The following is a 26,117-nucleotide window of genomic DNA, read 5'->3' as shown; positions in this document are numbered from 1 at the left end:
ATGTGACTTTTTAGTAGCTTGTTTTGTAATGTTCAGAATTGATCTGATTATCTGAATATGCTGTTTGTCTCCATTGCTGAGATTCATACGCTGATTCTTGATGTTTGTGTGTGCCTACATGAAAGGTTTTATTTTTTTTTATTTTTTTATATATATATATATATATATATATATATATAGTATCAGAACAACTTTTAATTACGTTGAAAATGCTAAAAGTTTTATGCTGTACAAGGACAGTGCTGCTATAATCTATAAAGTAAACTTAAATCAGAAATTAGGCTCTAAATTAGTTCAGCGATTCAGGTCAAAAAATTATTATGTTAAAACACAACCAACACCATCAGATCACCTTTTCTCATTGTTCATCTGGCTGTTATAACTCAGTTACAGCAGCAGCAAAAAAAAAAAAAAAAAATGGACTCATATAAACACTGAGCAGTGTTAAAGGGGTGGTATAATGCTTTTTTCACAAGATGTAAAATGAATCTCTGATGTCCCTAGAGTGTGTATGTGAAGTTTTAGCTCAAAATACCCCACAGATATTAGCATGTTGAAGTTGTCACTTTTTGAGGGCGAGCAAAACCTTTTTTTTGTGTGTCTGTCCCTTTAAATGCAAATGAGCTGCTGCACAGAGGGTGGAGCTAAAACAGCTCGTGCTTAGCAGCTTGGATTACCTCACACAGACATGCACTGAAAATGTAACATTTTTTTAGCCTTTTATGTTCAAACTGAAGTCAGAAAGATGGAGACTCGAGAAGAAGTGACAACATGTAGACAACATTTCTGAATGGTTAGTTGATGAATTTATGTAGCTTATGTGTAGTTATCTTCTAGTCATTGATATTAAATCGTATCTTCCACCCCATACCCGCTACAACTGAGAATCACTTTAAGCATGCAGACGCAGTTAAGACAATTTGATGTATTCCACTTAATACACAATAAAACAATATACAATAAGATTCGTTGACAACGCACCTCATGGTGTTCTTCTAAATTGAGGGCGAGCCACAAATCCGTGAGTACAGTTTACAAACCCGTGGGAACGGATTGCGAAAGCGTGGGCACGGTTTATGAATTTGTGGGTACAGATTGCAAAAACTGAAGGCACGGTTTACAAATCTGAGAGCGCGGATTAGAAATTTGTGGGTACGGTTTATTAATCCGTTTATTAATCCGTTTATTAATAGTATTTCTTTTCATAGTAATTTCACACTAGCCTGGCAGCATAATTCATAGTTTTTAGTCGTTTTCACGGATTAGTGAACGGGGATCGTTTTGACGACGTTTTCGTATTTGAAAAACACAAAGAAAAAACTTTTCTGTTATTAGTACATTGTTGTGTGAACATACCCTTAGAGCACTGATTCTCAAAGTGTGGTATGCATACCACTAGTGAGGAATCACTGAATTTCGCACGTACGATCACACCGGTGTGATTAGAATGGTCAGTGCATCAAGCGATCAACTGCTAAATTGAAATGTTATTTCGCACGTTGGCTGGCGCTGAGCCAGAGACGGACACGCTCAGCACTTGTCATATATTTATATGAACTATTCTATGTTTTCAACCACATAATATTATTTAGGTTTCAAACATTTAAATTCACATAAGTGATAAAAAAAAGCAATACATTTAGAGTTACACACTAATGTCTATGGAAGCGGCAATAATAATCCTTTCCACTATAATTAGACGACATGTTTTATTCATGCACTTTGTCAAAAGTTTACTCTATTCTTCTCCCAGTTCACCGGCCACTTACTTTTATGTATTTCAGGAGAAGTGGATGAATTCACGTGTTGTAAATCCAACAGATTCTCTGAACAGCAGCACAAACTAACAAGGCGGCACCCATCACACATATAGCTCAACTATATTTTCTTTTCAGCTGGCTTTTTGGTTGATTAGGTCCACTGTCTGTCTTGATTTTCTCTTGCAGCTGCAAATTAATATATATATATATATATATATATATATATATATATATATATATATATATATATATATATATATATATATATATATATATGTGTGTGTGTGTGTGTGTGTGTGTGTTTGAAAAATGTATTGTACTTAAAAGTTAAATAAAACCTGTACTGTACTTAAATGTTAAGTAAAAAAAAATATATATATATATATTTTTTTTATTTTTTTTTTACTTAACATTTAAGTACAGTACAGTTTTTATTTAACTTTTAAGTACAATACATTTTCATTTAATCTTTATTTAAGTTTTTTATTTACCTGTATGTAAACAGCACAGTATTAATGTTCAAACTGGGTTTTTACACTCTCTAAAAAGGGGCTGACAATAATACATATTCTTATTAGAAATAAAACTGCCTCGTTTTTGAGCTGTGCATAGTTGGGCCTACTACACTACTGTATTTACTGTATTTTATTTTATTTTAATATTGGTCGTTATGGTGGTACTTGGAGAGCCAAATATTTTCTGAGGTGGTACTTTGAGAACCACTGCCTTAGAGTATATGTTTTTATATTGGTTCAAGGTATATTTTGTGTGTGTGTGTGTGTGTGTGTGTGTGTGTGTGTGTGTGTGTGTGTGTGTGTGTGTGTGTGTGTGTGTGTGTGTGTGTGTGTGTGTGTGTGTGTGTGTGTGTGTGTGTGTGTGTGTGTGTGTGTGTGTGTGTGTGTGTGTGTGTGTGTGTGCTTTGAATGATCCGATCTGGACTTACACTCAACTTATTTCCTAAATTGAGTTTGCTGAGACTGGGATATAAGGGATAAATTTGTTTTTGACCTCCAAATGTGGTTTTAGTGCACTTTTATTGTTTGGCTTACTTTCAGCTCTTTGAGATGCCTGGATCATTGTGGTGCAGTGATGTAAAGTATGCCATCGCAGTGGTCTGCTGCATCCTTCACAACCTTGCATCAGTGTCATTACCTGATTTACATAATCTTTCAAGTGAATAAGAAGCTAGAACAATGCAGACAGCATGAGCAAATTACCAGCGCTATCAGTGGGCGTGAGTCATTCCTAGGGAATCTCCCCTTGTGTTTTGGAGACAGGCTATGATCAGGTTTTGACCGTAAATATTCTGTTAGTATGAGGACTCTTTTTTTTAATTGTATTCTCAGAGCAGCTGGTAAAGTGATTCACTGAGAGAAAGCTGTATAAATGAAGAGATTATTCATATAAATCAGCTTGTGAGGATAGGGAATCTTCATTTCTGTATGTTTCTTTGGAGGATGTAATACTGAAGCTTTAAGAGAGGACAGTCTCTCCATATGCACCCTCAGGGACGGAAGATAATCTTTTATATCCTGTTTACATAATCAGGCTTATTGTGTTAACTTAAGTCCCTTGTTTCATTGGCTTTAATTAAATCCTGAATATCATGAATTTCTCTCTTTTTTTTTCATCTACAGCAGCTTTTGGTTACACTTTATTTCGATAGTCCACTTTAGACATTCTACTAACGATAAGTAACTTTTCAACTACATGTCAACTAACTCTCATTAGAGTATTAGTAGACTGTAGTAGACTGTCAGTAGACTGGTAGGTTATGGTTAGGTGTTAGGGTTCAGGTTAGGAGAATAAGTTGACTTGTAGTTGCCAAGTTACTTGTAGTCAGTGTAATGTCTGTTGGGGAACCAACAAAATAAAGTGTTAGCAGATATTAAGCAGACAGTCTACTAATCCTCTAATGACAGTTAGTTGACCTGTAGTTACAAAGTTACTTATAGTTAGTAGAATGTCTAAAGTGGACTATCGAAATAAAGTGTTACCCAGCTTTTATCTATCTTCATCTAACCTCATCTACCCTTACATATTTATGTCATCCTCTCTCTTGCTTCATTTTCTCTTAGTCTGTGAAAGTGAGTATTTTCACTTTGTAACTCGTATAGTTCATTCAGACTCCAAATTCATAAGAGCATGATAATGGATCTCATTAAACTGAACGGCAAGAAAGAAGATATTTAATCAAATTAATCTCACATACATATGCCTCCTCTGCAGTCTCAGAAGGCATATTAGCAATATCTCAATCTGTACTCAGATTCACCCAAAGATGTACGTCAGATTTAGAAATCAAACTCTGCAATCAGAAGTTAGAGATCTCAGACCTTTCGTTTTATCATATTCTTCCGGACTGGCTCGAAATCTCCGTTCCAGTTCATCCCAAAGGTGTTGAATAGAATAGAATAGAATGAGGCATTTATATAGCGCTTTCATATGTACTGCTGTACACCCAAAACGCTTTACAATCATATCAGGGGATCTCTCCTCAACCACCACCAGTGTGCAGCATCCGCTTGGATGATGCGACGGCAGCCACAGTACAACGGCGCCAGTGCGCTCACCACACACCAGCTATAGGTGGAGAGAGGAGAGAGAGCCAATTCAATGAAAGGGGATTATTAGAAGGTCATGACTGGTAAGGGCCAATGGGTGGAATGTGGCCAGGACACCGGGGTTTGGACACCCCTACTCTTTACGAGAAATGCCATGGGATTTTTAATGACCACAGAGAGTCAGGACATCGGTTTTACGTCTCATCCGAAGGACGGTGTTGGATGGGGTTGAGGTCAGGGCATTATGCGGGCCAGTCACCTAACTCATCCAACCATGTATTTAAAGACCTCGCTTTGTGCATTATATAAAACAATTATTGAGCAATACATATTGTTACAGTATTTATTAATCTTTGAAAGAAATAGTGAGTAAAAAATACAGGTGTTCATATTTCATGTTAACTCAGGGCCATTAAATAATATTAACAGATACAACTTTTTTTTATTTTAAGAATGTATTATATGTCCTATTATAGGGGTCCTATTATGCCCTTTTACAAAGTCTTGATTTTGTTTTTGGGGTGTACTAGAATGTGTTTCCATGCTTGATTGTTAAAAAAAAAGTCATTATTTTTTTTAATCATCTCATGATTTCGATGAAGCCTTCTTTCCGAAATACTTTGTTTTTTGATTGGCAACGCTTAGTGTGTTTGCGCCCCTCCATACCTGCGAGTTCTTCTCTAGTGTAAATATGAATAAGGATGGCGTCAATTTCAAACCAATTTGAGCTCGATTCAGACCCTGACAATCTTAATGAACAAGAGGATCATACACAACGGATTTATGCACAGACTCTGCAAGCACAGTTCCCTTTCAAACGGTCAGTCGTATTGCGTAGCTATACGCTATGGGGAAAACTCCTTTTCTCCGAAATACTGAAGCCTTTTATAAAATAACGCAGTGCTACTGCACAGCCATATCAGTGCTGAGGCTTACTCACACGCTATTGGCTGGTCAGTGGGAACTGCACGAACCAATCGGTGCAAAGCCCGCCGAGCTGAGTGCAGAGCCCGCTAGAAGGGGCGGGGCAACTGCCTATAAAAGACGCTCGATTTTGCCATGGATTCAGATTAAATCTCCTTTAGCGACGAATCTTCTTCACTGTCGACTTACAAATCCTGCGCCGCCTTCGCCATGATTAGAGGAGCCAGCAGCGGAACAGCGAGCGAGCCAGCGGCCAGCCTGATCCAGCGCGATCTCCCGCCAGTGATCAAAAGAAAGCGAAATAAAGAAAGGATATAATTAAATCTCTATTAAACCAATTGGGGGAAAAGAGAGATTTGTTTCTAACAGTTATATTCATATTATTCCACAAAAGAGTTTTATGTGGTGAGAAATTGTGGATGTAACACAATTTCCATGCAAGAAGAGCCTGCTGACAAAAACCGGGAGTTTATTATACATATTATACATATGTTTATTAGCATTTTAAGATAAAAGGGAGGCCTCCAGTTTTATTAAAGATGTAATTAGGAATGAAAAACCATATAGAATTTGTTTGTTAGACATCTTCTAATCCAACTGATTTTAAACACATTAATAATGTTGTGAAAATTTAGCACTTCCAGTCCCCCATCACTTCTACAAATGGAAATCACCGCTTTAAGTTTTATGAGACCTGTTTTTCCATATAAAGTCAAGGACAATTTTATTGACACCTTTATTGAGGCAGTACAGTCATTCATGGATAGAGAAAGTGATGGATACACAAAGCGAGAGAGACCTTACGCTTTAGACAGGAGAACCCTACCAGAGAGAGACAGATCTCTTTGTAACCAAAGATTTCAAATATTTTGGGTTTTCTTAATCTGACTAGACAAATTAAGTTGTTGTCTGGCTACTAGTTTTTTTTGTTAAAGGAATACCTAAATACTTTATTGTGTCTTTGACCGGAATACCCTCAATTAACGTGTCATCGCATTTATGCAGTCATATTATCTCACATTTAGACATTTTTAACTTTAACTATTTAAACTATCTGAATGGCACTGGAGAGTTGACTTTTATTATGTAACAAAAGAGTGGTGTCATCATAGCCTGGTAATGCCAAACTCTGCTACACATGTAGTATGATGCGAAAACAAAACCATCGAGCAAAATACCGGAGTGAACATAGCTGTGAACGACTTTTGCAGATTATGTGAAGTAAATCTACGCATCCACGGTACAATCAGTGTCTACGCCACGACTCTCAGCCCGCCCTCTGTTCGTTGATTGGCCGGCTGTTTTCAGGCCGGAGGAAAACGGAAAGCTATTACGCTGTCTCAGACTGAGTACAGAAGAGAAATGAAATTGAGCGGAAGTAAGAAGTCTGACGTAGTCAGGCTAGTGTCATCAGCCAGCTGCGAGATTTTTATTTCCCTGTCAAAAATGGAGATACCTTTCAAGTTCTGATTGTGCATAATACTCAGTGATAATAGCTCAGTAACCAAAAGAAATAAAAAAGGTGAAATTGGGCAACCCTGTCTGTCACCATGCTTTATAACAAATCTTTGGGAGGTGTGCAGATTGACTATGACGGAACTACTAATTCCTTTATAGAACATTTCAATTACATTAACAAAAGAATCCCCAAAACCAAACAGTTTGAGAGATTGCAGAAGAAATTCATGCTCAATGGTATCGAAGGCCTTATAAAAGTCTAAGAAAAGAATAATGGCTTTAGAGTGCACAAAATCAGCATAATCCAATAAATCTAAAATAAGTCTTTTATTATTGCTAATGTGCCTACCTTGGACAAAACCTGTCTAATAATTTGGGCAATCTTAAATTTCAACCTATTAGCTTATACCAGGGCCAAGATCTTGTAATCAACCGTTAAGAGTGTAATTGGTTGCCAATTATCAATTAAGAGAGGCTATTTTTCAGGTTTTGGAATAAGGGAAAGATTGATGTAGTCATTTCCTTCTGAGCAATACATTCTTTATACATGCAAAGCAATGGGGCTTTTATTAAGTCCCAAAAATGGACGTAAAATCCAATGGAAAAAACCATCAACACCAGGGGATTTCCCTCTCTTCATAGAGAAAAGAGCGGATTTAACTTCCCCAGTGGTCAAAGTTGACTCACAATGATCTTCAAAATCATTATCAATAGTTGGAATATGGTTTTTAATTGTTTCGACAAAAGTCTCACAATTATCTAAATTAAATTCGGAAGTATAAAATTTGTCGTAAAGGTTTGTGATAAACTTAGAAATTAAGTTAGGATCAGTGCACCTGACACCATTAATATTTACAGCTGTTAATGAATTTATCCTGCAATTCCTCTTCTCTAACGCAAACAAGTAACTGGAGTTAGTCTCTCCTTCTTCTAGCCATTTGGCTTTTGATCTAATAAAGACCCCTCTAGCTAAATCCAAATAAGCTTGATTCATTTGTAAATGTAATTCTCTTGAAAGCAATTCTTCCTCCTGAGTTAATATATATAGGCTATATATATATATATATATATATATATATATATATTTTTTTTTTTTTTTTTGCAATAAAGTGTTTATTTAATTTAGGAGTTCAAATATATTAACTCTTTACTTCTTCTGATGGCGATCTGCCTATAGCCTTATATTTAAAAACAAATCCCATTTTGCTTTATAACTGTCACTAGAATTTTCAGAGAATATACCAGAAAACAAGTTCTTAATACCATTATTAAAGGCTGCATCTTTTAGGAGATAATTATTACATTTCCAATAACCACACAAACTTGAAGTTTTATCAGTGTTGCTACACAATTTTAGAATTATTTGTTTATGGTCTGAGAGGGGAGAAAAAGAATGAGAAACATTTTATAAATTGAAGAGCTGAGGAAGAGATCAAGAAAAGGTCAATTCTCGATTGGGAAGCCATTTTTCTATTAGACCAAGTAAATTCCTGCAGATCAGGGTGAAAGAAACGCCATGTATCTGTAAGAGAAAATTCCGAGCATAATGATAAAATGTGAATGTTTAAACGCTGGCTATCGTTATTTCTGGGAGGAAGTCTGTCCAAGGAATCATCCACACATTCATTAACATCCTCGCCCCAAAATCACAAAAGAGTCTGAGTATAATTACTTCTCTCAATTCAGAGGTTATCTGAGAAAAGAGAGACCTGCTGGCAGATCGGGAATTACAACCATAAATATTACAAATAATAAAGATTGAGTTATAATCGCTACAATAATCCATCTGTCTTAATCAGACGACTTAACCTCTAAGTATGTGCCCTTTAAATGTGTGCAATACAATTTTAACTCCAGCAGAATGACTAGAGCCATGGCTACAGTAAATTGCATTCCCCCATTGATTTTTCCAAAATCCATCCATATCACATGAATGTTTCCTGAAGAAGAATTATATCTGACTCACTGCTTTTACAAAATAAAAACCGCTTTCCTCTTTACTGCGTCACGTAAACCCCTTACGTTTAAGGATACAACAGAAAAAGAATGAAACTTAAAATCCATTATACACCACGAACAAATTTAGTACCTCTTATCTGAAAAAACACAAACAATTCTATTTTTGAAATAGGAAAAATATATAACCGAAAGCAATTCACAAACATAGAGAGTAATCACTTAACCACCTTGCTTGTCGCTAAGCATTTTTAGGTAGTAAAAAAGTCAATGTAGAGATATTAAATTGAGCGATCGGACTGAGCATCGCCGACTGTTATCATCTACACAGCAACATTTTGCAGTTCAACCGGAGGAATAATGAGACCTCCACAAAATGCGTTGCCCATGGGAATTAAAAGGAGCAAACAGTCTAGTAAAAGACAATTAAATGAATCCCAAGTGTAGGCTAGTCATACTCCATTTCACGAACCATTCTTTCTTCTCTGGCCAAGACGATGTGCGATCTCAATGGCATCCTCAAGGTTATCGCTGATACCGGGAACTACGTTGCTAAGGACATCGATTGCAACTTTCCGGACACTCTCGCAATCCTTCTCTCTCACGCCGTGTAGCTTCAATGTCCATCTCCAGTTGTAACGCTTACATTCTCCCACCTCTTCCTTCATGGCTTTATTAATCTTTTGAAGCTCATGAATCTCCATCGCCACAACTCTCAGAGACTCCTTGTGCATTGCTACCTCAGCAACAAGTTGAGTAACAGCTGACGAGATAGCTTCAATCTGCTTAGCCGTAGATTCAGTCCTTGTGTCAATTGCAGAAATTTTCGAGAAACATCTCTTCATATTTGCCAGAAAGCTCGCAAATGGCCACCAAGGAGATCACTCAAATCTGTGCGTGAATCGAACCAGTTATGTTCGTCAACATTATCTGATGAAATCACTTCCACAGAAGAAACGGTGCTATCGTTCCCTTCAGCGATAGGCTCCATAGTTGACAAAGGTGCGTGTGCTTCACGTTGGAAGTTTGTCTATTTTTTCCTTCTACCCATAGATGAATTGGCGCAAGGAGGTTAAAGTGAAGAAAGCAATCATTTACACGTTCATAAATAGTTAATGTCAAACTATAATGGCTACATAATCGTCCTATTTCAAAATTTCCTGACAAGACGTTCAATAACGTGTCCACCTAACACACCGCCATCTTGGCCCCCTTTCTCTAATGCAGCTCAACCAAGCCTCTTCCCCTTTACTGCGTGCTTCAGTGGGCACAGATTATTTAAATGAGTAACACTGATTCATAAGATCCGGAAAAATCGTGTTGTAGTCCAAACAAGCCATTTGTTGTAGGTCTTGAAAAGGGGATTCTGTTAAATAAAATGTCTCTCTTTGGAGGGAATTTTAGCTGTGTAATCTTGCAGATCTTTTTTTTTTTTTTTTTCTCAAACAGCAACATTACACACAAATTAACACTGATTTAAAGTATTTCATTATTAGTTGATGTTAACTAATTAACTGATGTTAATAAATGGAAAATTGTTGTACAGAGTTATTTAGAGAAATAACAGATTAATTCACTATTTGCAGCCTGAGCACAAACTGCTTTTTGCTTGTGTATGAATTGGGTGTAGCACATAGAAAGTGTTGCATGCTTGTGCTTGGATTGATAATTAAGTTGTCATTTTTTCAAAGATATTGTCAAAAGTGATATCTTTCAAGCCGTCAGTTGCTCCTGTGCAAGTAGACGAAGAGAAAAAGGGGAAACGTAGAGAATTTCAAAGGTGGATTTTTGAAATATGGAAACAAAGCCTTTGAAATTTCTTTAGCATAAACTGTGTGCAAGGCTGCAAGCTGAGAAAATGTGCGCTTACATACTAACGCAATTTTATGTAATTCACAACCAACCTAATCAGAGGAAAAAGTGTCAAAACACATTGGTGCATTTCCATGCTTTAACAACAGCAAGACATAACATGAACACACAACATAAGAAGTTCAGTTTGAAGGAGTAAAACTGACTAGAATACAAGCTAGTGTCGTGAAAATGTTCAATACAGATACACAGCAAAATCCCCAGTGTTAAATGAACACTGCTCAGTGTTTATATAATCCACACTCTCAGTGTTATAAGTAACACTAAAGCAGCTTTAAAGTTAATGAGATAATTAAGTGATTAATTGAGTGATGATTGAGCATTATTGAATCTGAATTTATTATTGAATTGACACCTGATGTTAACCAGCAGAATCACTGAAGGAGGAAAGCACACATTTTAGTGTCTGCTTTAGTTGGGCTCATGACCTTTACATTATTAACAGCTAGATGAACAAAGAGAAAATATGATCTGATGGTGTTAGTTGTGTTTTAACATAATCATTATTTCACAATCATTTGACCTGAATCACTGAACTCATTTAGAGCCTAATTTCTGAGTTAGGTTTACTTTATTGATTATAGCAGTACTGTCCTTGAACAGCATAATGTAACATTTACAATGTAATCCAAATGATTTCGTAAAAATTGTCCTTATACAAAGGTTTTTTTTTTTTTTTTTTTTTAGAGACAGACATCAAGAATCAGCCTGTGAATCTCAACAATGATGACAACAATAAAGCATGTTGCAGTGCATTCTGGGTGCCACCAATCAAAACTCATTCATGGCTCCCATCATGCATTGCTGCATGAATAAATAATTAGCTTATTTTTAGAGTTGATCTCTTCATCTGAATATTCGGTTTGTCACCAGTGCTGAGATTAATATGCTAATTCTTGATGTCTGTGTGCCTACATGAAGGATTGTTTTTATTTTATTTTTTCAGAACAACTATTAAGAAGAAATCATTTGGATTTCTTTGAAAAGGCTAAAATCGTTATGTTGTACAAGGACAGTGCTGCTATAATCAAAAAAATAAACCTAACTAAAAATTAGGCTCTCAATGAGTTCAGTGTTTCAGGTCAAATAATGATTATGTCAAAACACAACCAACGCCATCAGATCACTCTTTCTCTTTGTTTATCTGGCTGTTATAACTGAATTACAGCAGCCAAACTAAATAAAAAAATAAATAAAAAATAAATAAGGGCCAAGAGGCCAACTAAAGCAAACACTGATTACCATAATGGTGACTTACAATTTGTGATTCTGCTTGTTAACATCAGGCTTGTTAACATTGTTAACATCAGGATCAATCATCACTCAACTAATAACTTAATTATCTAATTAATTACTTTAACGCTGCTTCAGTGTTACTTATAACACTCTGAGTGTGGATTATTTGAACACTGAACAGTGATAATTTAACACTGGGGATTTAAATTATAGAAATATTATAAATTATAGAAATACAGTACATATATATATATATATATATATATATATATATATATATATATATATATATATATATATATATATGTACTGTATATATATATAGATAGATAGGCCTAAATACAATATATATACTACAGGTTTTCTTTTTTTTACTGGCTGAATGTTTTGTGCCCAAGATTTAATTAGATTGTTTTAAAGATTTATGAATACATTTCTCTCTGGTTTTGTTTGGCAGCTGTAGTACATGTTTATGATTATTAGAAGAACATTAGAACACAATCTAATAAAAAGCTTTGTAAAGCAGAAGTTAAAATCACAAAATTAAAAATAAATAATTACAAAAGCACAGTATAAATTTTAACTGGTAAGATGAATCTGAGCTTAGTAATTGACAGTATATTAGCCTACATTTGATTTACCCCATTACAATAGTCCATTTACAGTTTCCACCAATAAATATTCCTTATTTTTCCTTCTATTTTTTTTCTTTTGTGATAATACCCACCAACACACATGATTAGAACAATAACCAAAAAGTACATAGTTAGACACTTTTAGATATGATTTAAGGGGGAAAAGACAAAAAACAATAAATAAATATTTATCAAAATTGAACATTCACATATTTATATCAAACTCTTATAATGACACATAATTCCTAATAGTTATTTGAATATCAAATATTCAATATTAAATAAGTAAATAAATAAAATAACAAATAACTAGGCTAGAAATAAAAGGAAGGGAGGGTTATATAAAAATGTAATTAATGTAGCCTAATCTATATTCCTTTATTTTATGGAATATTCTTTGATTTTAGAGTTGCACATATCTTTTCAAAATGTATACATTTGCTCTTAATTTCATGTTATCCTCTCCATAGTGTACTTTAGAAACTAAATCTACTCATTTAAAACTGGGGATTCTTGCTTTCTCCAAAAAATGATTGCATTAAAAGCTGTAATTCTCAGCACTTTAAATAAGTACACATCATCTTTATTAAATAGCATAGGTCCTGTACCCAAAACTATATTTTGTATCTTAATATATTTAGTTTCTTAAAAAAAATCTTCCCTGAATTAGGCTACTTCTGTTCACTGAAGTACTTCTGTTCGCTAGAAGTTCACTGCAACTTATCCAACATCCTAAAGATAAATTATTATAATTAGAAGATATTTCTAGTGTTATAAAATATTGCATATTAATTTTCCAAGCAAAATGTATATTTTAGTCAGAATTATTGCGCTCCTATTTGCCGCGCATGCGCGCAGCAGCGCTCGTTCAATGTGAAGATTAGCAGCAAAATGGATACATTTGCATGACTTTCTAACATTTATAGATGGAGAATATAACTGTAAAATGTAAGTTTTGCACTGAGGGAGGGGGGGGAACATGTCACAAACGCATAAAACAGCACAAAATATACGCTGTCTGATGATGGATCGATTTGATCCACGATCGACCTCTAGGGCTGCTTCAGAAACGCGTGCACACGCAATTATCTAGACTTGATAAACCTGGATCAAATTAGTGAGATTGCGTGAACTTCAATTACCTTTTATGGAACCACTTTAGCCCCAACTTATTTGTTAGGCTCATTCAAGTCCAGTTTTCGAGTTTAATCCCCGCTTTTCTAAGCGTCTTTTATGGAACAACCCTCTGGTAATGCTGTTTGTGGAGTTGTTTAATCCTCCCCTGCTGAGATCTTCACAGATTTAATGTCTTCTTTTCTCTTCAGTTGATTTCATCTTAGACTGTGGCTGGAAGTCAGTAGTTTACAGTGAAATCTAATTCACATTTACTAAACAAAATAAGTTAATTTCTGTGAATGTGTTTATGTGAACATAAATTTGAAATGTGAATATATATTTATGTGAATGACTGCTCAGGAGAGTAAATGTTGAAATGAAGTGTTATTTTATGTGTTTTTGCACATAATGATATAGTGGAGATCTGTTAGTGTTTAATGTTCTGTTGGGATTTAAAGCGTTTTTCTGTTGAGTTTTGTGTGTCACCATTGAGCTGAAGAGTAGAGCCTGAGCTTCAGTACAGGATGAGCAGAGATATAATAATGATATGCAGCATATTGTTTTATTTAACTGTGTAGTTGCAGATGCATTGATGATCTTTTTGTTAAGTTCTTCATCTCATGCATGTGTGCTGTTGTTAACTAACAATTATCTGCAAGAGGTGTGAGTTAAATTGATGGGGTTTTTTTTTACTCATTTAATTTTTTGGTCTCTGTTTGCTCTTCCTTTAATATCGTTTTATTGTTTTTAGGAGATTTGCTCGCTGGTCAGATCTACGATCTACAAAATTTTGAATTATAAATTTGAGAGGTATGTAGCGGTAATGTTATATTACTTCACACAATGAAATCAATATTTGAATAAAACGTTTAGAGGAGACCAACAACTTGTTTCAAGTCTAGTGCTCAAAAGACTTAAGTTGAAATTGATCAAATAAAATGTAACACTTTATTTTGATGGACCGCTTTAGGCATTCTACCGACGATAAGTAACTACATGTATTCCACTAACCTCTTATTACCCCTAACCCTAACAGTCTATTAATACTCTACTAATACTCTAATGAGAGTTAATTGACATGTACCGTAGGTGCAATGTTACTTACAATCAACAGAATGTCTAAAGGGGACCATCAAAATGAACAGGGCCGGCCCGCGGCATATGGAATAGGCAAATGCTAGGGGCGCCACTCATCCATAGGGGCGCCAAATGAGTGAACGAGTGAATTTTTTATTACTACTATTTTAAAACCATAAATTCGAAATACTACCAAAAAAAAAAAAAAAACTTACCTAAGTCCCCCGACTCCGGTCCGGCGCATTAATCTTCCCCCGCCCAGCGTGTGCGCCAGAAACAGAGCGCGCGCGATCAGTTGTTGGTAATTTGTTGTGTAGCGTCGCCCCTCGCCGCATTGCCTTTGTTTGAGGGCGCCCCTGTAGAAACGGGCCTGGCAGCTCGCGCCAGGTCTAGACACGGTGAAAGTTACTGATTGTGACGGATGGCCGAATTTACATGACACATTATAAATTAGCTATAGTCTGCAATAGATACAGTGGCAAAAAGAAGAAAAGAGGATAAAAGGGGATAAAGACAGAGGTAAAGTGATGGAATGAATGAACAGTTTATCTAATTGCATAGTAGTAATATACTATAATTTAATGGCAGTTATTTTTACCTTAAACTTTATGCTAGCAGTTGTTCTGAGTTCTCCAGAGGCCGCAGACAGTGTGATTTTGTAAAAATCATGTCAGTTTTTTAGACGCATTTAGGCCTACTATCACTTTTTTTAATTAATGTTTTTCTCTTTGTGCAGTTTTGGGGGGGAATATGGCATTATTATTTTATAAATTTTTTGCCAAAATTAGTAATGATATTTATATACAGGTTTAATAAAATAGCAATTTTTTATGTAAAATTCACATTAAAGAAGACATTTCTCAGTTTCATTGGTGAAAACATGAAACGTGCCATAGTTTAGTGGAAGATTGCTAACATCAACTGGAAAACAAACACTTTTGCTAGTGCTCCATGAATAGTTTGTGCATGAATGACATTTGGACGATGACATCACTGTTTTATCCAGAGTGCTATTTATAAATGAACTAAATTAATAACTTATTTACAACAAAATTAAACCATCACTGAAATTACTTAAGCTGGACTATGACACTATTTTCTTCTAGATCTGCTGTACAGGAGAAGCAAACTTTTTTTTGCGTTATTTTCCTGTTATCATTGTAAAGCTGCCTTGAAATAATCTGTATTATAAAATAAATAAGGTGACTTGATTTGAATGCTAGATGTAATGCTCTTGCTATTTGTGTTTAGGCTGTAGTGTGTGTGTGTGTGTGTGTGTGTGTGTGTGTGTGTGTGTGTGTGTGTGTGTGTGTGTGTGTGTGTGTGTGTGTGTGTGTGTGTGTATATGTGTGTGTATATGTGTGTGTATATGTGTGTGTATATGTGTGTGTATATGTGTGTGTGTGTGTATATATATATATATATATATATATATATATATATATATATATACACACTCACCAAAAGGATTATTAGGAACACCATACTAATACTGTGTTTGGCCCCCTTTCGCCTTCAGAACTGCCTTAATTCTACGTGGCATTGATTCAACAATGTGCCTGAAGCATTCTTTAGAAATGTTGGCCCATATTGATAGGATAGCATCTTGCAGTTGATGGAGATTTGTGGGATGCACATCCAGGGCACGAAGCTCCCGTTCCACCAGATCCCAAAGATGCTCTATTGGGTTGAGATCTGGTGACTGTGGGGGCCATTTTAGTACAATGAACTCATTGTCATGTTCAAGAAACCAATTTGAAATGATTCGAGCTTTGTGACATGGTGCATTATCCTGCTGGAAGTAGCCATCAGAGGATGGGTACATGGTGGTCATAAAGGGATGGACATGGTCAGAAACAATGCTCAGGTAGGCCATGGCATTTAAACGATGCCCAATTGGCACTAAGGGGCCTAAAGTGTGCAAACATCCCCCACACCATTACACCACCACCACCAGCCTGCACAGTGGTAACAAGGCATGATGGATCCATGTTCTCATTCTGTTTACGCCAAATTCTGACTCTACCATCTGAATGTCTCAACAGAAATCGAGACTCATCAGACCAGGCAACATTTTTCCAGTCTTCAACTGTCCAATTTTGGTGAGCTCGTGCAAATTGTAGCCTCTTTTTCCTATTTGTAGTGGAGATGAGTGGTACCCGGTGGGGTCTTCTGCTGTTGTAGCCCATCCGCCTCAAGGTTGTGCGTGTTGTGGCTTCACAAATGCTTTGCTGCATACCTCGGTTGTAACGAGTGGTTATTTCAGTCAAAGTTGCTCTTCTATCAGCTTGAGTCAGTCGGCCCATTCTCCTCTGACCTCTAGCATCAACAAGGCATTTTCGCCCACAGGACTGCCGCATACTGGATGTTTTTCCCTTTTCACACCATTCTTTGTAAACCCTAGAAATGGTTGTGCGTGAAAATCCCAGTAACTGAGCAGATTGTGAAATACTCAGACCGGCCCGTCTGGCACCAACAACCATGCCACGCTCAAAATTGCTTAAATCACCTTTCTTTCCCATTCTGACATTCAGTTTGGAGTTCAGGAGATTGTCTTGACCAGGACCACACCCCTAAATGCATTGAAGCAACTGCCATGTGATTGGTTAGTTAGATAATTGCATTAATGAGAAATTGAACAGGTATTCCTTATAATCCTTTAGGTGAGTGTGTATATATATATGCTAAATAATCATGAACACAATGACGGGGTGAAATGGGCTGTGATGTATGCGGCACCAGGTAAAATCTTGCCTAGGGCAGCAAATTGGTCAGGGCCGGCCCTGAAAATGAATGTGATTATTAAAACCAAAGAGCAAAACACAGATTTATTGTTATATTGAAGGAGAATTTTCCTTGATGATAAGAAGGGCCTTTTTAAACTTAGGCTGTGCAAGATTAATTATATCATCAAACATGAGATGTTAAACATACGCTTAGTGGCAGATGTTTAGTGATCTCATTAATAAGCATAACTGCTTGCATGTGAGATTAGTAACTGACTAGGAAGTTGGCAAGATGTTCTACTGTCCACCTGTGTAATAGTTTTCAAAACTCAAGAGCATCAATCAAACGAGCCATTTTGCATCTGGCTGACAGCACACTTGACAAATCCATAAATCAAAGGAAGAATTGTTGTCTTGCACCTGACATTCCCTGAACGGACTAGAGGGGTCTGTTGGTTGTGGGATGCATATAAATGTTTTAACAATAATAATACGTTTAATTTAAATAGCGCTTATCCCAAGCTCAAAGCGCTTTACAATTAATAAACACAAATACATAAAAAAACAGGACAAATGCAAGAAACAACAATATACACATGAAACACCATAGATGATCATGGAATAAGTGTCAGATGAAAAATACACACATATTTGACCAACAGTCAAATGCCAAGGAGCAAATGTAAAGAAAATAGATTAGTCCCTCATGAGGAGGGTAAAACGAGCAATTGGACTGCATCTCGAATGCCACACAGAGTACAAACTCCAGGACTCCAAACAGCAAACGGGAAGTTTTGTTCTTGATATCAAAGAGCAATATTTTGTATGATAAAATATCTTTCCGTAGGCTATAGGAGAGAGGATGTGGAGCGCTGGATCATTTGTTGTGTGTGATATATTCCTCTGGGTCAGGTGCCCTCAGGCTAAAGATGAAAGTGGAGGAAAGCAAAATGTGTTAGTAATGAGAAAGCAATGGAAGTGCCGACATATTCCTGTGCATGTGTTGCCTCTGAATACACTCTATGCTCCACTTAAAGGACTCCAGAATAAGGCTATAAGATTAGTGTATAATTCACTATGTTCACCAAACCATTGGTTTCATTCAGAGTCCCTACACACGCTATCATGCTCTAGTGTGTGTGTGTGTGTGTGTGTGTGTGTGTGTGTGTGTGTGTGTGTGTGTGTTATGCATCACTGCACACATGTTACATCTCTTTGCTATGTGGACTGTGTGCACTTTAGAGCAAAATTGATTTATGGTAAGACATTATGAAACTCTCGTTTCCGGAGACCTTCTCATCTTTTAGACTAGAGCAGGTGCTAATGGAAATGCATTGATCAATTCTGGGAAAAAGGCAGAATCCAACAACATGAACTTTAAAAATGAAGAGGCCCACTAAACAAAAATATGTTCAAAAGACGTCTTTTCAACGTACGCTTTTGTGACAAAGACGTGAGATGTGTTTTGAACGTCATTTTTGCTTAGTGGGGGAATGTGTGCGAACTGAAACATTACATTTGCTTCTCGTCTTCTTCTGTGCAGATGGAAAACTCATCTGAAACGAACTTGTTTATGTCCAAAATATCGAAAGAGAATGACTTGCTCCTGGGAATCATCTACACCATCTTTGGTAAGTGTGTTTTTAAAGTAGTCAGAACATCGGTTTTATTTCTGCAATCACCTTATTATGAAGGATAGGAGAGAAATTAATGGTGAATAGGATGGTAAACATGTTAATCATGTTAAAGTCATTCATTTCTTTCTTTCTTTCTTTCTTTCTTTCTTTCTTTCTTTCTTTCTTTCTTTCTTTCACTGCAGGTGTGCTGTCTCTGATGGGAAACACCACTCTATTGTTTGTTGCATATCGCAAAAAGTCTTCTCTTAAGCCAGCCGAGTTTTTTATCATCAACCTCTCCATCAGTGACCTGGGCATGACCATTTCCCTCTTTCCCTTCGCAATTCCCTCGTCGTTCGCTCACAGGTAAAACTCTTTCACAGCAGGGACATTTCTTACAGAAGAAGAGTCTTCCTCTCTTTCTTTATATATACATAGCCTTTCCCCCTTTAGATGTTAGTGTGTCCTCTTGAGACTCATTAAAGAGGGTCATCTCATTCCCTCTCTGATCCTCTTAAAGGCGTCAGCATAATAAAAGCAAATTAAATCAAATTTAACAGCTGGAAACATGTTCTCAGACCCTGAACTCTCTGATGACTGGGGCTTTTGATGTGCTATTCCTTTTTTTCCTCTTCCGCTTTCTGTTTGTGTAGTCAGAGACATACAAATTTAAGAATTTAAATATCAAGGTGTTTCCTCTACACATTTATCATGCAAATAATTATAAGCCAAATGTATTCGTTTTTCTAAATTTATTTGTATGGCTTGGTTCAAACCTTCATTTTTTTTATTTATTGTTAATTTATTTTCCCATATATATATATATATATATATATATATATGCCTATAATATGAGAGTTGAATTTTCACTTGAGATAAAACTAAAAACATTTTATTAGTCAATAAATAAAGACACATTCGAAATACCTTAATGTTTATTGTGATGTATATGCATCATATTTTCTGTTATGTACTAAAAATACCAGAGAAGTGATTAAAACCCACAATAATTTCTACAGTCAGTAAAGCTAGTCAGTATGGTTTCTGTACATCAATACTAAATAAAAGGAAACTGCATTTTTTTTTTTTGATTTTTTTTTTTTTTTTTTTTGCTATGGTGGCTGTTATATGCTTTTAGACAAACTGAACAAAACCGTTTTAAACCAGAAACCATGATTTTCAAAATAGACCAATATAAAAATGCACTTTAAATAAATGACACAGTTGTTTAACTTTTTTCAGTGGTTTGGATTTCTGTCAGCAATGAAAGGCACTTTCACAAGAGCTTGAATAGAATACAAAATAAATCGTTTTTCTATCCAGAATTGTTATTTTTTTTATTTATGAAATAGCAGAGAATCAATATTCAGAGTGGGCAATACATTTTTCATACACAATCTAATTTCGGCAGACACTGAACATGCAACATGCTTCTAGTCATAAGATATTCAACGGGATTGTGGGATTTCAGGGTGGTAACATAAAAACAGTAATATAATTACATAATTACCACTGAATGCCCTGTAATAAATATCCCCAGATACTCTGGTATTCTGGCAGACTCTTTCTACAGAGTCTCAGAATGTATTATTCAAGCCCTGTGTGGTTTTAGTGGACGGTGGCCCTTGTGGACAGTGGAGCGGAATAAAACATGAGCATCTCGTAATGTTTTCCAAAAGTTTGTCTAGCGCATGTTTACATAGACTTACAAAAATAGCACCTATAAAATATAAGAATTCATACTGTGTGGGTTGGGGCTGTGAATTGGCTGGGCAGAGTGACGTGGAAAGGGAGGTGTATACATGTCGACTATAACACTATTCAAGTATTTCAATGAAAGTATACTGTATGTACACTTTTGAACAAGTTCACACTGTTCATACAATTACATTTATATTTATGAATTTGGCAAACACTTTTATCCAAAACGACCTTAAACCTTAAAGGTATAGCGGAGGATTTTCTTTTTCCGGGTGGATCATCAAGACTATTGGTCCTCCTAAGTGTCGATCATTCTGGTGATATGTTTACGTAAGGCCGTCGTACGTGCTCGTGCACATGATTCACACGATGGCGTGTGCTCAAAACACAGGTTGGGCTTCCTACTGATGCCTCAGTCGCGAAGTTTCTACTTGACAGGTAAAGTTTGGCATGCTATTTGGAGAAATCCATTTAAAATCACTGCTAGTAAAAGTTAATGTAAGCTATGATAAGCTCGTGCATGCTCTCTCGTGCACACGTTTAATAGGCGTTCCCTCTCGGGAGCAGGTTGAGTGTTGCGCATGTGCATTTTTTCAAAAAGTGGAGAGGGCGGTTCTTTTCTAAAATTCGTGAAAATCCTCCGCTATACCTTTAAGTTTTTTTTTTAATCATTTCATTCATTCTCTAGGAATCAAACCCATGCTCTATTATTTGGGCTAAAGAAATTATTATCCAACATGCACCTTGCAGTAGAAAATATGTAGAAGTAAGCAGTCAGAAATTGACCTGTTTCATGTGAACTTATGAAATAAGGATGCAAAGTCAATTAAGCCGGGATAGAGAGTTCTCTCTATGCACTTTCATTTCATTGTTTATTTAGGGACAGAGACAGAGTCTGCTTGTCCCCGTAAAAAAAAAAAAAAAAAAAAAAAAAAAAAGATGAGTTTTTTACTGCTCCTCGTGATTCTCTTGCGTGATTCTAAACCAATCTAAACAATTACATTTTCACAATTAAGTGTTAAGTTTTCCTTATTTTCTGATTTTGATCTCAAATATAGTGTTCATGCCACTGCGTACAGCAATCCAAACCTTTATCACTCAAACATTCAGTGAGTGCACTCCCGGATGTCATGTTTTAAGTGAAATAACTTGAACCATTCTGCTGTTTTTAATGGTTTGCTTATTATTATTACTATGCAACAACCATCAAGATGGTATGATGTACAGTGTTAGCATTTACTGTATGCTTGTCAAGCGTTTAGTCTATAGAATAAGTTGTGTGAGAATTAATTGTGTAAATCATATAAAACACAAAGTAGTGGAAAGTACAAATGATTACAGATAGTATTATTATTTTTTTATTGTTATTATTTTTTTGCTGAGCTATACCTTTAAGACACTGTATAAAGGGAATTGTTGACATAACTTAAAATTTCAACTCAACCTGATGCTGAGTTTTATCAGCTATTGTCTTAAAATTGTCCTAACTAACACTACTTTGTTTTGTCAGTTGAATTTGTTTGTTCACTAAATGCAAAATGCCTAATTTAGCCAATGAATTGATCAAGGCTAGAATAGATTTCTTGTTTAGCAACTTTTCAATTGGTAACAATTAGTAACAGCTCTTTATATGGAATTGTGTGTAGTTTCAAATAGCTCACATTTCTTTGTATTTGTGACTTAAATGTTCCCATAAGCTGGAAAATATGTAGTTGTGTTGTTTACAGTGCAGATGTTCCCAATCATGTTCCTGGAGATCTGCACAGTTCAGCTGGGTCTCCAGGAAGGTAGATCTCCGTGAACATGATTGTGCACCTCTGCGCTGTACATATTTTCCAGTTCATGGGAACATTTAAGTCAACCACATCTGAACCAGCCAATTAATATTTTCTGAAACACTTGTAACATATAGATAGAACAGGATCGGGCACTTCAGCCTTAAGTGATTGTACAGACTGACATCTTGCTCTTTTTTTCCAGGTGGTTGTTCACAGAGGTGATGTGTATGTGCTATGCTTTCTGTGGAGTTTTATTTGGTCTCTGCAGCCTCAGTAACCTGACCGTACTGTCCTGTGTGTGCTGGCTCAAAGTCTGCTGCCCCAACTATGGTAAGACCTGCCTGTCTTTGTATGTACACAGAACAATCAAGCAGAAGATAGTGTGGAAAATATGTATCAAATGCATCTCCTGTGACCACTTGATTAGATATTGTGCAGGGACCATGAGTAGGCATTTATTTCATTTTTATTTACCTTTTTTGTCATGCGGGTACAGAAGTTATTATTGATAATTAACCGAGGTTTAGATTATGACGTTTTATTGAAAGTGTTGGTCACCATTATGGTGATCAGTGTTTATTTTAGCTGGGCAGTTTGACTCTTGGCTTTTTGTGTGAGGTTGTGGTCTTAGTAACAGTGTTTACCAAAACACATAATTTGTTGCAAAGAAAGCTGGAAACAAAGATGATCAGGTGATATAGTTTTCACCATTGTAAGGTAGAATAATTCTCTAATATTTCTCCTGACCAAAAGTGGTTATTTGTTATTAATAGATTTTATTAACCAACAATGTTTTCTTGCAACAGATCAGACATTCTGAATTGATCAGAAAGTATTAATGGTGAATATAATCTATTAATAACAAATAACCTCTTTTGGTCAGGGATAAGATTAGAGAATTATTCTATCTTACGATGCTGAAAACTATATCACCTGATCATCTTTGTTTCCGGCTTTCTTTGCAACAAATTATGTGTTTTGGTAAAAAAAAAGAAGTTTTTTTCTTTTTCCTTTCTAACAGATCAGAAAGGATTCATTAGAAGTCCTAATAAACACGGAGTGTAATCACATATTTTTGGAATCCATTCATCATATTCTGTAGCCTTTTTTTTTTTTTTTTTTATGTTATTTATTTATTTATTTTTTTTATATGGTGTTTATTAAACATGGTTTAAATATGGTGGTCCTTATAATATGGTGTTTAAATCCATTTTCCACACAATACATAATTATTACATTATGGAAATAACAAAACCCAAAAGGAAAACCATGGCGAATTAGTTGAACATTTCCATTTCTTAAGTATTTCCATAAAGTAAAGAGTTTTCCTGTCTCTTAACACAGTCCCTAATTGAAACATAGCTTGAAGAGACCACTATTTCTGCAGGTATATCATTTCCTTTAAAATATATTCCATATCCCTTCTTTGATGACATTAATTACTGTCCACCATCTAATCCATTCATCATAGTTCACACTATTCAGCTCACCAAGGTCTAGTTCAGCTGGAAATCTGTACAGATCAATCATCCATTCTCGTACCAGGGACCAGACCTCCCTAGCATATTTACAAGACCATAATAAATGGTTGATAGACTCGTCTTCTCCACTCTTAAACTTAGGACATTGTGAACTCTTTGAACAATTCCCTTCTTTCAGAAAAACTCGAGGCAAGCATTGGTGTACCACTTGCCAAGCAATATCTTTATGAGAAATAAACAAAAGAAACATTGTTTACATTCTTCCAAACTGTAATACAATCAGATTCAGTAAGTTTTCCCACTGGGGTGATCCTCTCTAATCCTGGGCACAGCATACCTTGAACAATTACCCGGTTTATTTTCCCAATAGGAACATGAGAGACTTTCACTTTCCTTAAAAGGAATAGCACCCTATCATACACATTTGGTATATATTCAGCATGAGGAGTATTTTGTGGAAGTCTCATCCCCCAGGCATTAGCTACCTGTTGACCTACCCAAAGCTTGGCAAAACAATGCCATAAAATTCCTTGATTCTCAGACAAACAAGCTTTTAGAATGGGCATAAAAAACATGGATTCCAGTTTGGTTCCCAATTCTGGGTCTGCTAGCCCTCCTTTATCTAATGGCTTATACAGTATCTCTCGTCTCATTTTTTTTCACATTGTGTGCCCCAGAAAAAAAACGAAACAAGGCCTTTTTGATAGATCTTATAAAATGTATCAGTGCTGGAAAGGTTGAGGCCAAAAAGGTAAGGGAGGCCAAAATCTCAGCATTTATTACCAACACTTTCCCTCTCAAAGTAAGATCTCGCTCCACCCATTGGTTTAATGTCCATTTTATCTTATCAAGTCTCGAATCCCAATTTATCTTGTCCATGTTTTTCCCCCCCAAAAAAGTCCTAAAATCTTAATAGATTCTTCCTGATTTTTAAAACCCAGTTTTAATTTTGGTTCTTTCCAGAAAGAATACAAAACTTATGTCTTTGTCTTATTGATTCTAGCCCCAGTAGCAAAAGTAAACTTATCACAAATTTGCAGCATTTTCTTTATAGAATTTTTATCAGTAAGGAAGAGGGTAAGGTCATCCATATAAAGTGAAACCTTGGCCTGAACTACCCGGAATTGGAAAACCTTTAATTTCAGGATTTTGCCTAAGTTAGGGTGACCATATTCCAGGACATGTCCGGCCGGGATTTCGAGATCGCCCAAAATATCCGGGATACGGCTTTTGCTTTCTCGTCGCCATTCATTTTGTTTACATGCACACCTTTTGATTCAGTAGTACTGAATTAATTCCGATTGGTGAATCTGAATGTAGTGTTTACATGAACGCTAAACAAGTGATCGGTTGATGTGCGTTTTAGCATTGCTAAAAAAATTCCTGTGTTTTCGTCTCGATCGGGATCCGTGCGAAGCAGAATGCATGACCTGCAAAGCTGGCACGTATGTGTCAGTGTCAAATAACGTAATAATGTAAACATAATGAATGGTGACTGTAGAAAGCAAAAGCCGAATCCCGGCCATTTTGGGCGATCTTGAAATCCTGGCCAGACATGTCCTGGTTAAACAGGACGTATGGTCACCCTAGCCTAAGTGCACAAGCTAATGGCTCAATTGCTAAAACAAATAATAATGGAGACAAGCTACAGTCTTGTCATACACCTGAACAGATATCAAAGGGATCTGACACACAGCAAAAACTCCAGTGTTAAATGAACTCTCCTGTTAAAGTGTTAAAATATGAGTGCTAAAGTTAATGAGCTAATTAAGTGATTAATTGAGTGATGATTGATCATTACTGAAGACACCTGATGTTAACAAGCAGAATCACCAAAGGAGAAAATCTCTTTTTTTTTAAGACACCGTTATGGTGATCAGTGTTTGCTTTAGTTGGGCTCTTGACCCTTAAATCATTTAATTCTAGATTTTGTTAGGCTGTTGTATCTGAGTTGGAATTCTCAGGTGAACAAAGAGAAAAGTTGATTAGGTGGTGTTGGTTATGTTTTGACATAATCATAATTTGACTTGTTCTGTTAGACAGAACCCCCCCCCCTGTTAAAAGAAGTATTTTAAAAACCCTGTTTATGAACAACGTTTGCCGGAGGCAGCTGGAGTGAGCCAAGTGATTACAATCGCCACCATCCATGGGTGTGTTATCTTCAATCTTCACCCCCAGGCTTCACTTCTGCAAGAGATATTGTTCAGCTTTCTTAGA

At 36.0% G+C, this 26,117-nt stretch overlaps 1 protein-coding gene across 1 annotated transcript in view; it reads left to right on the top strand.

Moving 5' to 3' along the window:
• Positions 1–26,117, top strand: part of opn7b (opsin 7, group member b) — a 102,627-nt gene that overhangs the window by 40,135 nt on the left and 36,375 nt on the right. Inside the window, exons 2-4 of the mRNA XM_084427228.1 lie at positions 18,868–18,955; positions 19,144–19,306; positions 22,622–22,749. Coding sequence (XP_084283354.1) covers positions 18,868–18,955; positions 19,144–19,306; positions 22,622–22,749 — 379 coding nt within the window. The remainder of the gene's footprint in view (positions 1–18,867; positions 18,956–19,143; positions 19,307–22,621; positions 22,750–26,117) is intronic.

This window comes from Rutilus rutilus (assembly GCF_951802725.1).
Source record: "Rutilus rutilus genome assembly, chromosome: 13".
Classification (NCBI taxonomy): domain Eukaryota; kingdom Metazoa; phylum Chordata; class Actinopteri; order Cypriniformes; family Leuciscidae; genus Rutilus; species Rutilus rutilus.
The sequence above is the reverse complement of the archived record's forward strand: the minus strand, read 5'-3'. Positions and strand labels throughout refer to the sequence as shown.